Source organism: Tachyglossus aculeatus, chromosome X3 (assembly GCF_015852505.1).
Source record: "Tachyglossus aculeatus isolate mTacAcu1 chromosome X3, mTacAcu1.pri, whole genome shotgun sequence".
NCBI lineage: Eukaryota > Metazoa > Chordata > Mammalia > Monotremata > Tachyglossidae > Tachyglossus > Tachyglossus aculeatus.
Genome location: NC_052099.1, coordinates 33,375,480 through 33,393,265, shown reverse-complemented (window position 1 = coordinate 33,393,265; position 17,786 = coordinate 33,375,480). Strand labels below are relative to the sequence as shown.

Below are 17,786 nucleotides of genomic sequence, written 5' to 3'. Positions count from 1 at the left end.
GCAATCCATAATAATAATGGCTTTTATTAAGCACTGTTCTAAGCGCTGAGGAGGTTACAAGATGATCAGGTTGTCCCACGGGGGGCTCACAGTCTCAATCCCCGTTTTACAGATTAGGTAACTGAGGCAAAGAGAAGGGAACTGACTTGCCCAAAGTCACACAGCTGACAATTGGCGGAGCTGGGATTTGAACCCCTGACCTCTGACTCCAAAGCCCGGGCTCTCTCCACTGAGCCATGCTGCTTCTCATCAATCATGAGGGAATAGAGGGGGAAGACTGACCTTAAAGTAAATATATTCCAGATGTGTCCTTAAGGGCTGCGGAGCTGAAAGTTGGGTGAATAAAGGGTAAAGATCCAGTGCATAGGCGACACAGGAGGGAGAAGAAGTGGGGAAAAAGAGGGCTTAATCAGGGAAGGCCTTTTGGAGGAGATGTGCTTTTATTAAGGCTTTTAAAGTTGGGAGAGTGGTGGTCTGTCATGTATATTCATGCGGTCGGATTTTTTTGAGCACTTACTGTGTGCCGAGCACGGTACTAAGCACTGGAAAGTACAATTTGGCGACAGAGGCAATCCCTTCCCAACAATGGGCTCACAGCCTAATAATAATAATAATAATGATTTTGGTATTTGTTAAGGGCTTACTCTGTGCTAGGTATCGTACTAAACGCTTGGGTAGATTCAAGATAATCAGGTTGGATATAGTCCATGTCCTCCATAGGGCTCCCAGTCTTAATCCCCATTTTGCAGAGGAAGAAACCGAGGCACCGAGAAGTGAAGTGACTTGCCCAAGGTCATACAGCAGACAAGTGGCAGAGCCGGGATTAGAGTACTGTACGCCAGCAGGGACTTGGGCGGCAGGGTGAGGGAGGTGGGTTTGGATGCAACTCTTTGTATTTAAGTTTTCCTGTGTACAAAAGCAGCAAGAGGCAAAGTAAAGTTGTATCTTGTATTCTGCCCTGAAGATCAAGACCCGAGATTTTTGTCAGAGAAGGGTATTTGTAGATCTAATAATAATAATTATTATTATTATGGTGCTTGTTAAGCATTTACTCTGTGTTCTAAGTGCTGGGGTAGATACAAATTAATCTGTCCCACCTGGGGCTCTCACTCGTAATCCTCATTTTGCAGATGAGGGAACTGAGGCCCAGAGAAGTGACTTGCCAGGGTCACACAGCAGAAACGTATCAGAGCCGGGATTAGAACCCAGGTCCTCCTGATTCCCAGGCCCGGGCTCTAACCACTAAACCACACTGGCTCTGAGGGTCCTACCCAGTCAACCCACTGTGTGTCTTCCTGATGGTAAAGCGTTCTTACTGTTGTGTTTAGACAACAGAGCGTCATGGAACAAGGTCTAGGTGGCTAATCACTTGCAGCCTTCTTCTATAATGGCCCTAGTTTTGCGGTTTCCAACTGTGGCGCACAGGGTTTTAGAAGGCGGATTTTGGAACGCGTGGGTCGGAAAAAATGCGAAAACCGAGATTTAGAAAGTCCAAACTCTACCAATAAAGTACAAAAAAACGTTTCTGAGGCTTTGAATATTTTTGTCTTTGTACGTCCCCTCTCGGAAGTTTCTTTGTTCCCAGCTGAGAGCTTTTAGAAAGCCACGAAAGCCTCCTGGCGCTCCTCTAAATCCCTTGCTAGATTGTAAACTCTTTGGGGGCTGTTACCCTATTGTACTCTCCCAGGCGCTTAGCACAGCGTTCTACACACAGCAAGAGCTTAATGAATACCATCCAAGGATTGATATGGAGGAAGGAGAACTTGACGTTTTTGATTTTAGCTTGAGGGGGAAAGCAGGAATACTGGAGCGTGCAGTTTGAGAGTTCGGTGCCCGGGCTTTGGTCCGGCGAGGGAGGCAGAATCTTGATGGCTTGGAAATTGGGCTTCCAAAAGAGGAGGGGAGGTTTGAGTGGTCCCAGGCCCTGTTTTGGGAAGTCTAGAGGAAGCCAGTTTCCCCTTGGCTGTGTATCTGAGGATGGATGATTTGAGGTAATCCCTGTGGATTATGCATTTTGGAGGAAATTGAAGGTACTTTCCAGGCCAGTTGGAATGACCTAGGCGTCCCTCTGTGCTCAAATACAGGATCATTGCTGTCCCTTTGGAGCCCAGCAGCCTTCAGCGCTTTGGGGGATGTGTTTGGGAGCCCTCATTTGACTGGAGAAAATTGGCTCAGCTCTCCCTTCGGACTCAATGGGACACTCAGGACGGACGTGTTCTCCGCCGAGCACTTTATACTTCTAAAGTCTGTGAAATGTAGAACTGCCACTGCAGTGTTTTCAGTGGAATGAAAGGGAAATCAGGCTGACAGCCACCTTAATGAGGACGTGAAGAAAAGATTCTTTACTTCTGCCAGATTGAGAGGAAAATCCCGCTAATGAATCAGGACTGAGTGATCTTAGGCCTTTTGGCTCAGAGGAATGTTTTTCCTGATAACCCAGAACATATGTGTTTTGCATGACTGAACTCTTGACCCCATGTGAGGAAACTGTTGAATTCCATTTGAGAACCTAGTCCCTGAGTTAACAACAATCTCCCTTTCATTTTCTAGCCATATTGACTAATGGCTTTTATACTGGATTACCATCAAGTAGCTTTTGTTAAAGCAAGATGTTTACTACTCTAATATTGAATAGGAATCTCTGGTATTTAGGTTAAACTCCTCTCTGCTCTAAAATAATGTCATGTTTATCTTTTGTTTAGAGACTCACTGATTGCCTTCTCCCCCATTCCTTTTCCTCCCCAACAGTAGACTGGTAGCCCTGTGTATCTACTTCGAAGCTTAGTACCTTGGTGCATGGTAAGCTCTTAACAAATACCACCATTATTATCCTGCCCCTTCCTCTGGCTTGTAGGGGTATTGATGGCAACTTGTACTTCCCAAGCACTTAGTACAGTGCTCTGCACACAGTAAGCGCTCAGTAAATACGATTGATTGATTGATTGCAAGCTGAACTGCCAGGCTGTTGAGTCAGCCTGGACAGAAACTGGCCAGTGACTCGGTTAAAGGAGCTGTCAGTTTGGCTTCAACCGGTTGTGGCTGTGGTGACTCTTCCTCATTGAACGATCACATCGTAAGGAATGTTGCCGACAGATTTATCACAATATTTGATTTGCATTTTAGAAAGTGTCTGGACATGACGATCAGGCTGTTATCCCCTCCTTTTAGATCCCAATGATGTGGAATTTTTCGGCAGTGGCAGGGCAAACAGTTGGACTAAGGATCTCCTAAGTTATCTCCTCCTTTTAGATCCCAACAGACGTAGAATTTCTCTGCACTGAATTTCTCCAGGGGCAGGGCGAACAATTCTGGGTATTTCTAAATTCTGTGTCAAGACCATCCGGCAAGTTAAAATTGCTGAAAATGAGTGTGGGCCACATCTTGGAGGCTGTTGTTTTGGCCAGTTAGTTGTATGCGGGAAAATGGGAAATTCTAGAAAGGGCTTTCAGATGTACCCTATCTCACTATTCTTCCAAACTGCTACCACTTATCCTATCCCATCTTGATGACCGCATTAGCCTCCTTGCTCATGTCTCTTCCCTCTCCTGTCCATACTTCACTCTGCTGCCCTGATCGTTTGTCTAAAAAAAAACAACCAAGTTCAGTCCATGTTCCCCCCGCTTCTCAAAAACCCATCCATCTCTGCATCAAACAGAAGCTCCTTATCACTGGATTTAAAACACTCAATCGCCTCCTATTTTTACCTTCCGATTTCCTACACCCCAGCAGGCTAACTTTGCTCTCGAATGCAAACTTATATGCCCATATTTCTGGGCTATTGATGGAGAGCAATCAATCAGTTGTCTTTATTGAGAACTTACTGTGTGCAGAGTTCTGGACTTGCACACTTAGGAGAGTACAATATAATACCGTTGGTAATAATAATAATAATGGCATTTATTAAGTGCTTACTGTGTGCAAAGCACTGTTCTAAGCACTGGGAAGGTTACAAGGTGATCAGGTTGAGCCCACGGGGGGGCTCACAGTCTTAATCCCCATTTTCCAGATGAGGTAACTGAGGCACAGGGAAATTAAGCGACTTGCCCAAAGTCACACAGCTGACAATAGGCGGAGCCGGGATTTGAACCCATGACTTCTGACTCCGGAGCCCGTGCTCTTTTCCACTGAGCCACGCTGCTTCTCTACAGTGTACCCTGCCTACAATGAGCTTACAGTCTAGAAGGGGAGATTCATTCATTTTTTTTATTCAATCGTATTTATTGAGCACTTACTGTGTGTAGAGCACTGTACTAAGCGCTTGGGAAGTACAAATCGTCAACATAAAGAGACAGTCCCTACCCAACAATGGACTCACAGTCTAGAAGGGGGAGACAGACAACAAAACAAAACATGTAGACAGGTGTCAAAAGATCCGTGAGTTAATGTAAGGTCTGCTAGTTGCAGCTCGTATATAGCCTTGGCAGTCTTCATGGTTTTTTGCTAATTTCCAGTGCTCCAGAATTATTGAATAGGAATACCTGAATGGCTGATTGAAGAATATTCTCCGATGTTCTTAGCCTCTTGCATTGGAAAAGTTCCCAGAGGATTAGAGTCCGGTTCTGACGCTAGCTTCTTGCTTCCCCGTTGCATCTTTCAGTCCACCTGTATACAATTGGCTGCACGAGACTTAACATACTACAAACTCCGACGAACTCCGGTGATGATGGGAAACGATCAGACCGGGCCTCTTCCAATTCTCATGCAGCCACTCGCATCATTGTCGCGTGACTTTAGAATTTTGATCAATTTAGGGAAACTAAACCCTTTCAGCAAATAGCAGAGTCTCCGTCAACATTTAACACTTCAACCAATTTAAAAGTTTCAGTGCGATTTGTTACGTGAACTGAATTTTCCTTTCCCCCCTCTCCATCTCCCCCATCTTACCTCCTTCCCTTCCCCACATCACCTGTATATATGTATATATGTTTGTACATATTTATTACTCTATTTATTTTACCTGTACATATCTATTTTATTTATTTTATTTTGTTAGTATGTTTGGTTTTGTTCTCTGTCTCCCCCCTTTTAGACTGTGAGCCCACTGTTGGGTAGGGACTGTCTCTATATGTTGCCAACTTGTACTTCCCAAGCGCTTAGTACAGTGCTCTGCACACAGTAATCGCTCAATAAATACGATTTGATTGATTTTGAAGCATCAGGTTTTGGTGGCTGTCCTGGGATCGCCTTGTTTGTTCCGTGAGATAATATTCACATTTAGAAATCAGTCCTCAAATTCAGGATCACGGGGCTATAATTCTTTATTACATAGGCTTTGTTTTCCTCATCTGTGTGTTTTGTTACAAAAGAAATCTTCTTTTTGGTTTCAGGTGAGCTAGGTTTTTATTAATTGGACTTATGTGACATATGTACGTGGGCCCTGATATTTAACTTGACTGGTCATTTCATCTGTAAAATGGGGATTAAGATTGTGAAAGCTCTGTGGGACAGGGACTATGTCCAACCCGATTAGCTTGTATCTGCCCCAGCGCTTGGAACGGTGCCTGATACGTAGTAAGTGCTTAACAAGTGCCGCAAGTAGTATTATTATTATTATTCTGAAGTATTACTTCTAATTGTCCAAATGTGTTTGTCTCTTTGTGTTACAGGGAATTGTGCACTAAACTTTATAGCACAAGCTGGGGCAACACACAGAGCTGGCAAGAATTTGATCGCTTTTGCGAATACAATCCAGTGGAAGTTTCCATGCTGACCTGTTTAGCAGATGTTCGAGAACCTTGCCAGTTGGGCTGTAGAAATCTTACTTTCTGCACTAATTTTAACAACAGGTAGGAAAGAAGCATTGTGTGTTCCATAAATCCATTCTTAGTCTCTGACTGAAAAATAGTCCTTTTTTGCCAGTTCATTTTTTGCACTTGGCATGGTTAGTATTTTTCACGATTTAAAAAACTAAATCTTAGTCGGATTGAATCCTCATTCCATTTTTCAAGATTTCCATTTTAGCTCCACAGTTCAAGCTGGCAGTTATGGGAAAGCCCATTCTCTGCCGGAGATACCGATTTCATTATGTTCTGATATCTCAAACTTGTACCTCAGAGGCTTTGGGGGTACGGCTAGATCCAAAAATAGACGGTTGGCTGTGGGAATCGGTGTAACTTACCAAGTTTGGGGGGGTGGCTTATATTTTTAAAAAGTTTGTTTTTTTTTTGAAATCCTCTATCTAGTTCCACACTTAGGAGTACGAAAAGCTCAACCAGGCATACTTAGACGTGCCCCAACTGCAGCAAGTGTAAGTAACTCCTGGGCAGATTTTTATTTTGCCGGCGTGCTTCGCAAATTGCAGTGGGGCAAGAGTGAAAATCACTTCGCCGAGCACTCTCTCTTCTCCATAATAATAACAATGATGACAATTTATTAAGCGCTTACTATGTGCAAAGCACTGTTCTAAGCAACAAGGTAATCAGGTTGTCCCACGGGGGGCTCACGGGCTTCATCCCCATTTTCCAGATGAGGGAACTGAGGCCCGGAGAAGTGAAGTGACTTGCCCAAAGTCACACCGCTGACAGTTGGCGGGGCCGGGGTTTGAACCCACGACCTCTGACCCCAAAGCCCGGGCTCTTTCCACTGAGCCACGCTGCTTCTCCATATCGTATTGTGAACCCTATGATTATTGTGTTGAGCTTTAAACCAAACAATCGGCCAATCAGTGATATTTTTTAAGCGCTTACTGTGTACAGACCACTGTTATATTGCAGAGTTGGCAGACACATTCCCTGCCCACAGCAAGCTCGCAGTCTAGCACAGGTTTTCTTTAGTAAGCACGGTTTAAAAACCCCGGTTTTGGACCCCCACACTTAGCATTTGGGCTGTTTCCACCGGTGGGTTTGGAGTTGATACGGGGACCGTGGATGCCATTTCAGGTTAGCAGCACTTTCCCTCTGCACCCCACGGCTTCCATCGTGCTGCATCTTGAGATCCCATCACCTCCACATTTTTCTCAAAATTTCTGTACCTTCAGAGCGGAACGTGGGCGAGCCACCTGTGAAGAGGGCAAGGCGAAGCTGTAGGATTGCTTAGCAGGTGGAGACAGAGCGGAGTCTACCATTGAACCATTAAAAAAACTAAAGATTCCCGGTGTGACTGAAGCCATGATTCCCATTTGTCCCCCAAGTCCTGTTTTCTTTTTTTAAATGATACCTGTTAAAGGGACTGTCTCTATATGTTGCCTAATTGTACTTCCCGAGCGCTTAGTATGGTGCTCTGCACGCAGTAAGCGCTCAATAAATGCGATTGATGATGATGAAGTGCTTACTATTTATCCAGAACTGTTGTAAGAGCTTTATCAATATGTTTGTACATATTTATTACTCTATTTATTTATTTATTTATTTATTTTATTTGTACATTTCTATTTATTTTATTTTGTTAGTATGTTTGGTTTTGTTCTCTGTCTCCCCCTTTTAGACTGTGAGCCCACTGTTGGGTAGGGACTGTCTCTATATGTTGCCAATTTGTACTTCCCAAGCGCTTAGTACAGTGCTCTGCACATAGTAAGCGCTCAATAAATACGATTGATGATGATGATGATGATGAAGAGCTAGATACAAGTTTCTCAGTTTGGACACACTCCCTGCCCCACGTGGGGCTCAACGTCAAATTTGGAGGGAGGAGGATTGAACCCCCGTTTTACTGCTGAGGAAACTGAGGCACGGGGAAATTGTGACATGCCCAAAGTCACATGGCAAGCCGAGGCAGAGCTGGGATTAGAACCCAGGTCCTCTGAGTCCCAGGCCCATGTTTTAGAGAAGCGAACAGGCCTGGGAGTTAGAGGCCCTGGGTTCTAATTCTCCCTCTGCCTGCTGTTTGATCTTGGGCAAGTCACTTAAATTCTCTGTGCCTCAGTTACCTCGTCTGTAAAATGGAGATTAAATCCTACTCCTTCCTACTTAGAGTGTCAGCCCCCTGTGGGGCAGGGACTGTGTCCAACTGGAATGACTGGTATCTGCCCCAGCACTCAGAGCAGTGCATGGCACTTAGTAAGCGCCCAATACCGTAATTATTATTTATCCACTGGACCACACTGCTGGTTCTGGGGCAATGATGAGAGTTAGATCGCTGAATGCTACAACAAAAAGGTCCAATGAAACTTGGGTTTTAAGCCCTGAATTTTAATATTATGGCTTGTCATTGGGGCCGTTTGGTGATACTGGGAATCAAATTAGCTAAAAATTTCTTTCTGACCATCTAAGTTGTCATTTTATGGCTTGTCACTGGGGCCGTTTGGTGACACTGGGAATCAAATTAGCTCAAATTTCTTTCTGACCACCTTAGTTCCCTGATATTGTCACCGTTCTACAGAAATAGTTTTTGATCCCCAGTATGTCCCATTTCCTGACTTCCGACCCTTTCCTCTTCAGGCCCACAGAGCTCTTCAGGAGCTGCAATGCTCAGTCGGACCAGGGAGCCATGAACGACATGAAGCTCTGGGAGAAAGGAAGCATCAAGATGCCATTTATCAATATCCCGGTCCTGGATATTAAAAAATGCCAACCAGAAATGTGGAAGGCCATCGCGTGCTCGTTGCAGATTAAGCCATGTCAGAGTAAATCAAGAGGGAGTATCATCTGCAAGTGAGTATCTTAGTCACAGTCACTTTGAAGTGAGGGTAGATAATCGTCGTCACCCAGTGCTTTGATCATAGTAAGCGCTTAATAAATGCTATTATTATTATTATTATTATTTATTGAGTGCTTACTATGTGAAGAGCACTGACTAAGCGCTTGGGAGAGTACGATACAAAAGAGTTGGCTACACATTCCCTTCCCGCAAGTTTACCATTCAGAGGTTCGTGGGTCGGGGGCTTATAATTTGGTGAACTGAGTATCCCCCCGTAGAGCTGGTTTGGTGTGTTGTAGACTCTTTCGGGATTTTAGACAAATTATGAGAGTCCAGTAATTAGGACTGCCCTAGGTAAATGGGTCAACCTATGTGGCTCCCTGCCCCAACAGCTCTGGTTCACTTTAATCAATCAATCAATCAATCGTATTTATTGAGCACTTACTGTGTGCTGAGCACTATACTAAGCGCTTGGGAAGTAGAAGTTGGCAACATATAGAGACAGTCCCTACCCAACAGTAGGCTCACAGTCTAAAAGACTTTATGTAGGAACCTTTGCTTCCCATAAGGAGCGTGCTCACTCTTTTTTTCAGTGGTATTAAGCGTCTGCTGGGTGCCAGGCACTGTACTAAGCGCTGGGGTAATTCGCTAATCAGGTTGGATACAGTCCACGTCCCACATGGGGCTCATAGTCTTAATCCCCATTTTACAGATTGGAGGTAACTTGAGGCACCCGCCCAAGTCACCGCACCAGGCAAGTGGCAGAGCGGGATTAGAACCCAGGCCCTTCCGACTCCCAGGTGTGTGCCGGACTGTTGGCTTAGCTTGGGCCCCGGGCCAGTCTGGTATTTTCCACAGCCGTTTCCTCCGCTCTCTTGTTTAAAGGGAAGAAAGCCCGCAAGCTAGCCATGTCCCCGTTGGCAACAGAAACGGCGTGGGTTGGCTTTGTTCAAGTCCGACGTCGCTGGGGTTGATCTCTGGCTCATTTTTGAAGAAGGCCCAGCACTGGGCAAGCACAGTATACGATATTGTAGCCGAGTTAATGAGCCCTTCCCAAAATACTACTTTCCCGACCCATTTCGGAACTTCTGGAGAGGGGGACGAGGGGGAGACCTTCCCTTCCCCACAGCACCTGTATATATGTCTATACATATTTATTACTCTTTATTTATTCTACTTGTGCATATCTATTCTATTTATTTTATTTTGTCAGTATGTTTGGTTTTGTTCTCTGTCTCCCCCTTTTAGACTGTGAGCCCACTGTTGGGTAGGGACTGTCTCTATATGTTGCCAACTTGTACTTCCCAAGCGCTTAGTACGGTGCTCTGCACATAGTAAGTGCTCAATAAATACGATTGATGATGATTTCGGAACTTCTGCAAAATTCCCTTCCCCACCCAAAGTTGCTCCTGGAGATCCACTGCTTCTGGGTGTCTTGTTTTATCAATCAATCAATCAATCGCATTTATTGAGCACTTACGGTGTGCAGAGCACTGTACTAAGCGCTTGGGAAGTACAAGTTGGCAACATATAGAGACAGTCCCTACCCAATAGTGGTTGTATCCCAAGGAGTATGTCCTAATGGGTAGAGCACTGTCTCTATATGTTGCCAACTTGTACTTCCCAAGCGCTTAGTACAGTGCTCTGCACACAGTAAGCGCTCAATAAATATGATTGATTGGAGTCAGAAGGACCTAGATTCTAACCCTGGCTCTGCCACATGTCTGCTGTGTGACTCTGGGCAAGTCACTTCACTTCTCCGGGCCCCAGTTACCTCAACTGTAAAATGGGGATTAAAGTGTGAGCCCCACGGGGGGCATTCATTCATCCATGCAGTTCAGTCGTATTTATTGAGCGCTTACTGTGTGCAGAGCACTGGACTAAGCGCTTGGGAAGTCCAAGTTGGCAACATATAGAGCCGGTCCCTACCCAACAGCGGGCTCGCAGTCTAGAAGGGGGAGACAGACAACAAAACAATACATATTATCAAAATAAAATAAATAGAATATGTACAAGTAAAATACATAGAGTAATAAATACGTACAAACATACAGGTGCTGTGGGGAGGGGAAGGAGGTAAGGCGGGGGGAGGAGGGGGAGAGGAAGGAGGGGGCTCATTATTATTATTATTATTATTTATTCATTCAATCATATTCATTGAGCGCTTACTGTGTGCAGAGCACTGCACTAAGTACTTGTGTCCAACCTGATTAACTTGTATCTACCCCAGTACTTAGACCAGTGCTTGGTACAAAGTAAGTGCTTAACATTTCATTCATTCATTTTAGACTTTTAGACCGTGAGCCCACCGTTGGGTAGGGACTGTCTCTATATGTTGCCGCCTTGTACTTCCCAAGCGCTTAGTACAGTGCTCTGCACACAGTAAGCGCTCAATAAATACGATTGATGATGATGATTCATTCATTCAATCGTACTTATTGAGCGCTTACTGTGTGCAGAGCGCTTGGGAAGTACAAGTACCATATTATTATTATTATTATTATTATTATTACTATTATTAATAAGTCTCTTCTTCCTCCTCCTCCCACCTCTGGCATTTCCGGGGACTGAAGACTTGGGGAGGGACTGAGCTGGGGGGGCAGAGGGAAAAGAAGCAAGTGGAAAACTCCCTCCCATCCCTGTCAACTGGGATTTGTTGTTCTTGCCTCAAACCGCCGATCCCAATAAGCTGTTCACCGTTCTCTCCCTTCTCAAGATCAGATTGTGTGGAAATCCTCAAGAAATGCGGGGACCAAAATAAATTTCCAGAAGGCCACACGGCTGAAAGCATCTGTGAACTCCTGTCTCCTGCCGATGACTTGGAGACCTGCATTCCCCTGGATACGTATCTGAGTAAGTGACGGTCCCAACTACTTGGAAGGATTTTTGGAACGCCGTATCCCGATTCCTGTCACTTCCCTCTGAAGTGAACGTACGCTTGTTGGGACCGAGCCATTTTTCCGAAGAGCCACGGGTCGAGGTCGTTCTTCTCCCGTTCGGCTCGGGTTGTTTGATCCGGGACTTCCGAGAAATGACTTCATTATCCTCCTTTTGCTTGCCACGCGGGGGTCTGGCAGGAGCGCTTGAGAGGCCGGGACAATCAGCAGGGATGGAGCAGGGCGCTGCTTTAGCACGTTTCCTAGCCGCACTTGGATCCAGATGCTGGTGGGAAGAGGGCGTGACCCAGACGGAAACGCGTCGTTGGTTTTTCTTTTTTTAAGGTGGAGCTAGAGCTGGGATGCTCCCTGGAATCTGGTTCACGGCTGGTGCAGGAACTTTGGGCCTTCGTGGCCCCAGAGAGAAGGTGTGGGAAGGGGGCTCAGCCGGGACCCCTCCCCAAAGAACACTTAGTCAACCAGTTGTATTTATTGAGCACTTACTGTGTACACAGTGCTGTACTAAGTGCTTGGGAGAGGACAGTAAAAGGATAATAATAAATAATGTTGGCATTTGTTAAGCGCTTACTATGTGCAAAGCACTGTTCTAAGCGCTGGGGGGGGATACAAAGTGATCAGGTTGTCCCATGTGGGGTTCACAGTCTTAATCACCATTTTACAGATGAGGTAACTGAGGCTCAGAGAAGTTAAGTGACTTGCCCAAGGTCACACAGCAGACATGTGGTGGAGTCGGGATTCGAACCCATGACCTCTGACTCCAAAGCCCGGGCTCTTTCCACTGAGCCACGCTGCTTCTCAAGGATATACAGACCCGTTCCGTGCCCACAACGCGGAATAGAATAGTGGTGGGGGGGAAAGGGGAAAAGTGCCTAAAAGTGGGAGGTTTGCTATCCCCCCCTTCCTTTTCCCCCTCCTCTTCCTCCCTCCCTCCTTAACATGGTGTTTGCTAAGCGCTTACTATGTGCCAAGCACTGTGTACACAGGTCTGGGGTTGATACAGGCTACTCAGGTTGGGCGCAGTCCGTGTCCCACGAGAGGCTCAAGGCCTTAATCCCCATTTTGCAGATGAGGTAACGGGTAAAGAGAGGCAGAGTGACTAGCCTAAGGTCACACGGCAGACAAGTGGCAGAGTGGGGGTCCTTCCGACTCCTGGGCCAGGGCTTTCTCTATTCATTAGGCCACGCTGCTTCTCAATTCGCTTCTCTACTTTGCTTCCTCTTTTCCTTTCACTCTTCCCTCTTCCCACTCCCCTCTCCCATCTCTTTCCCAACTCATCCTCCCATTGCCTTTCCTAGTTTCCCCCCACCCCTTCTGTCCCACTGCCTGTCTCCCCCCCAACACCTCACACCCCGATCCCAAGTTAAGATTATGGGTGTCTTGTTTTCGTTTCTTCTTCTGCGAGGAGAGACCTTAGAGGGGTCACGGCACACCCTGCGTATGTGCTGCTCCTTGTCTGCGTCTTGTAGAAATGCCCGTGAATATGTTGTAAGCGCTTGGCACACAGTAAGTATGACTGAATGAATGAATGTTGTAATCTCAGTTGAGTAATGTTTGGCTCAACTGAAAGCACAAATTGAAGTCATCGTCATCAATGGTATTTATTGAGCGCTTACTATGTGCAGAGCACTGTACTAAGCGCTTGGGAAGTACAAATTGGCAACATATAGAGACAGTCCCTACCCAACAGTGGGCTCACAGTCTAAAAGGGGGAGACAGAGAACAAAACCAACCATACTAACAAAATAAAAAAAGTCATGTTGTTTTGAAGTCTGTTCATTCAGTTGTATTTATTGAGCGCTTACTGTGTGCCGAGCACTGGACTAAGCGCTTGGGAAGTTCAAGTCGGCAACATATAGAGACGGTCCCTACCCAACAGCGGGCTCACAGTCTAGAAGGGGGGAAAAAAGTAAAATGTTTAAATGGTTCAAAAGTAAAATGAACATAAAAGGTGAATTTCTAAGAAACAGGCTATATCAGTCGCATCTATATAGGCGGGGGCCAGCTTTCTAAACCTCAATCTGATTGATCATATTTGGTAGAATGAACCCAGAAAAAGGATTTTAAAGGAACAAACTGGCATCCCGCATGGTGAGCTCTTGGGCAATTCTGTGGGGCGGTAGAGCTAGTAAAAGGCGGGTTTGTACATATTTTTTACTCTATTTATTTATGTATTTTATTTGTACATATCTATTCTATTTATTTTATTTTGTTAGTATGTTTGGTTTTGTTCTCTGTCTCCCCCTTTTAGACTGTGAGCCCACTGTGGGATAGGGACTGTCTCTATATGTTGCCAATTTGTACTTCCCAAGCGCTTAGTACAGTGCTCTGCACATAGTAAGCGCTCAATAAATACGATTGATGATGATGATAGTAAAAGGCGGGTGGAGCTGGAATTCATTTGTTTGTTCTTTCAATCCAGTCATATTTATTGAGTGTTTACTGTGTGCAGAGCACTGCACTAAGCGCCTGGGAGAGTACAGTGTAACAGTAGACAGACACGTTTCCTGCCCACAGCGAGCTGACAGTCTGGAGGGAGCTTGAAAGAGGCGAGAAGTTTAGACTCGTGTGGAGCCTGGCCGGTATTCAAGCATCTATCTCTGTCTCCCCCTTCTAGACTGAGCCCACTGTTGGGTAGGGACCGTCTCTATATGTTGCCAACTTGGACTTCCCAAGCGCTTAGTACAGTGCTCCGCACACAGTAAGCGCTCCATAAATACGACCGATTGATTGATCTGGGACTTAAGAGAGCCCAAGACTTGGTTATTGGGTCCCAGCCCAGGTCCTTAGGGGATTGGGGGACCGGTCACTTTTCTGAGCCCCGTTAACCGACCTCCAATTGACCGCCCAGGGCCCAGCTCCCTGGGGAGCGTCGTCGAGGACGTCACGCACCCGTGTAACCCAAACCCGTGTTCTGCCAACCAGCTGTGCGAGGTCAACAGGAAGGGGTGCCAGCCCGGAGAACTCTGCCTTCCCTATTTCTGCGGGCAAGGTGAGTGCCGATCGGTTTCGGGTCGGCCTCCCTCCTTTTGCGGAAGCCCGCGTCAGCGTCTCGAGCCCAGCCTGCCCCGGCGAAACGTGCCGCCGGGGATCACGTCAGAGAGGAGTCGTGGCTAACTGTCGGACCTTGCGGGGGCTTGGTAGGGTCTCCCTGCGGTGTCAGATGGATGAGGCACCCCAAAGTGGGCTGCTTCCCGCACTTCAGGGTTGATTTTTGGAATTTGTCGGGATAGCGCTGGCCTTAATGAGGACTACGTCCCCCCCCCCGCCACCGAGGGAAGACCCGTTTTCAGTCTGAAAATGAGTCGCGTGGAGCAGAACAATTTGGAAGCGTCATCTGCATTAGATTCTCTAAGACTTTGTTGTTTTAATAGGAAAAAGGAAGCATTAAGCGCAAGTTTCTCTCCCAGATGGCACAAACCATGTGGGATCTGTCCCAAGGTCAGAATCATTCTGAATCCCAATGCGTTTTGTCTCCGTACGGCCCCCGTTGGGGGGGAGGTTCATCTGTGCCTCAGTTTCCTCATCGGTAAAAGGTGGATAACATGCCTGTTTTCCCTTTTTGTTCTTGTTCCACTTAGCACAGTGCTTGGGACAGTGTACTTCCCAAGCGCTTAGTCCAGTGCTCTGCACAGAGTAAGCACTCAATAAATACGATTGATTGATTGACATAGTAAGTGCTTAGTAAATGCCATCATGCTCATGAAAGGGCCTCCATGAGTTTTGAGGGTTTTTTTGATGGTATTTGTTAAGCACTTACTATCTGCCAGGCACTGTCCTAAGCGCCGGGGCGGATACCAGCTAATCAGACTGGACACAGTCCCTGTCCCACGTGGGGCTCAAGTTCTTAATCCCCATTTCACAGAGGAGGGAACTGAGGCCCGGAGAAGTGACTTTCCCAAGGTCACACGGCAGGCAAGTGGCGGAGCTGGGATTAGAACCCCGGTCCCAAACCCGTAGTCCATCCCCTAGGCGATGCTGCTTCTCCGGTTGCCTTCTGAAATGCCCAATTCTGCCCCATTTCCATTCCGCCAAACCGCATTTCCTCTGCCTAGGCTGCAAGCTGGGAGAAGCTTCCGACTTTATTGTCCGCCAAGGGACCCTGATTCAGGTACCGTCATCCGCAGGAGATGTTGGCTGCTATAAAATATGTACGTGCGGATCAAGCGGACTGTTAGAGAACTGTTTGGAAATGCACTGTGTTGACCTGCAGAAGTCCTGTGTAGTTGGAGGAAAACGGAAAAGTGAGTATCCTGTTCCGCGTGCCCGTGGTTGGGGAATGGTTATTCTGCGGGATCGTGAAAGGCCCCGTTTGCCAAGGGGCAACTTGGTGGAGCATCATCATCATCATCAATCGTATTTATTGAGCGCTTACTGTGTGCAGAGCACTGTACTAAGCGCTTGGGAAGTACAAATTGGCAACGTATAGAGACAGCAAAAAAGAGCAGCCCCGGAAATCTCCTGACTTCCAGCCCAGCCTGACCTCTTTTATCTGGGAGTGAACGGCATAGACGCACGTGTCCCTCCTTAATAACTGTTTGGTAAGCGCTTTCTATACGTGGGGCTCACAGGGAGAACGGGTGCTGAATCCCCATTTCGCAGATGAGGAAACTGAGGCCCAGAGACGTGAAATGACTCGTCCACGATCGCCCAGCAGGCGAGCGGCAGAAGCGGGATTAGAACCCAGGTCCCCTGCCTCTCCAGGCTCGTGCGCTCTCCCCGAGGCCGTGCCACGTCTCGTTTCTTCTGCCCCTCAGGTCACGGATCCTCTTTCAAGATAGACTGCAACGTCTGCTCTTGCTTCGCGGGCAACTTGCTGTGTTCCTCCCGCCTGTGCCTGAACGAACACAGCTCCGAGGACGACCGCCGCACTTTCACAGGTGACCCCTGGGCCCTTCCTCCCTTCATTCATTCAGTCGCATTTGTTGAGTACTTTGTGCAGAGCACTGTGCTAAGCGCTCCCCTTTGGCCCAGCAGCCCCTGATCGGCTCACACCAGCCCGAGACCCGCGCAGGCCAGGGGCAGCTTTTCTTTTTTATGTGCGTAACAGAACAACTCGCATACCTCACCAACTCCTCGCTTACCTTACCAACTCCCGCTACTGAGAATAGTTCACGAATCAGAATCCGGGAATTCACGGAGAACTGGGAATTCACGGGAGCAGCCGATGTTCATTTGCAGTGCCGCCCTCAGAGGAAACCTAAAAAAAGGAGGAATTCTGGGGCAGCGATTTGGCCCATCCCTCCTCCCGGATTCAGGGATGGGGCACCCCTGGCCAATTAGCTGTCTACCGCTCTGCCCTGGGTACTGGTTTAGCCTCCTTTTTACTGCCTAAATGTCCCCTCCTCAGCATAATTTCACCGATTCCCACAGCCACTTGCAGAGATAAAGATGCCTTTGTTAGCCAGAGGCCAGGGGAAATATTTTTTTTCTTTTAAATGGTGTTTGTTAAGCGCTTTACTCTGTGCCAGGCACTGTACTGAGCGCTGGGGTAGCTACAGCTAATCGGGTTGGGCAGTCTCTGTCCCACATCGGACCTCAGTTTAACCTCACCGATTCGCACAGCCACTTGCAGAGATAAAGATGCCTTGGTTCTCAGCTGGAGACCAGGGGAAATTTTTTTTCTTTTAAATGGTATTTGTTAAGTGCTTTACTCTGTGCAGGGCACTGTACTGAGCGCTGGGGTAGCTATAGCTAATCGGGTTGGGCAGTCTCTGTCCCACATCGGGCCTTAGCGTAACCTCACCGATTTGCACAACCACTTGCAAAGATAAAGATGCCTTGGTTCTCAGCCGGAGACCAGGGGAAATTTTTTTTTTCTTTTAAATGGTATTTGTTAAGCACTTTACTATGTGCCAGGCACTCTACTGAGCGCTGGGGTAGCTACAGCTAATCAGGTTGGAGAGTCTCTGTCCCACATCGAGCCTCAGCTTAATCTCACCAATAAGCACAGCCACTTGCAGAGATAAAGATGGCTTGGTTCTCAGCCGGAGACTGGGGGAAATTTTTTTTTCTTTTAAATGGTATTTGTTAAGCACTTTACTATGTGCCAGGCACTGTACTGAGTGCTGGGGTAGCTGCAGCTAATCGGGTTGGGCAGTCTCTGTCCCACATCGGGCCTCAGCTTAACCTCACCGATTCACACAGCCACTTGCAGAGATAAAGATGCCTTGGTTCTCAGCCGGAGGCCAGGGGAAATTTTTTTTCTTTTAAATGGTATTTAAGCGCTTTATTCTGTGCCAGGCGCTGTACTGAGCGCCGGGGTAGCTACAGCTAATCAGGTTGGACAGTCTCCATCCTTCATCGGGCCTTAGTTTA

At 46.9% G+C, this 17,786-nt stretch overlaps 1 protein-coding gene across 2 annotated transcripts in view; it reads left to right on the top strand.

Moving 5' to 3' along the window:
* RECK (reversion inducing cysteine rich protein with kazal motifs) overlaps positions 1 to 17,786 on the top strand; it is an 82,193-nt gene that overhangs the window by 39,976 nt on the left and 24,431 nt on the right. For both annotated transcript variants that reach the window (XM_038770416.1, XM_038770417.1), the window contains 6 exons: positions 5,607 to 5,786; positions 8,376 to 8,588; positions 11,291 to 11,427; positions 14,320 to 14,460; positions 15,524 to 15,712; positions 16,226 to 16,348. In XM_038770416.1, the coding sequence (XP_038626344.1) occupies positions 5,607 to 5,786; positions 8,376 to 8,588; positions 11,291 to 11,427; positions 14,320 to 14,460; positions 15,524 to 15,712; positions 16,226 to 16,348 (983 nt within the window). The remainder of the gene's footprint in view (positions 1 to 5,606; positions 5,787 to 8,375; positions 8,589 to 11,290; positions 11,428 to 14,319; positions 14,461 to 15,523; positions 15,713 to 16,225; positions 16,349 to 17,786) is intronic.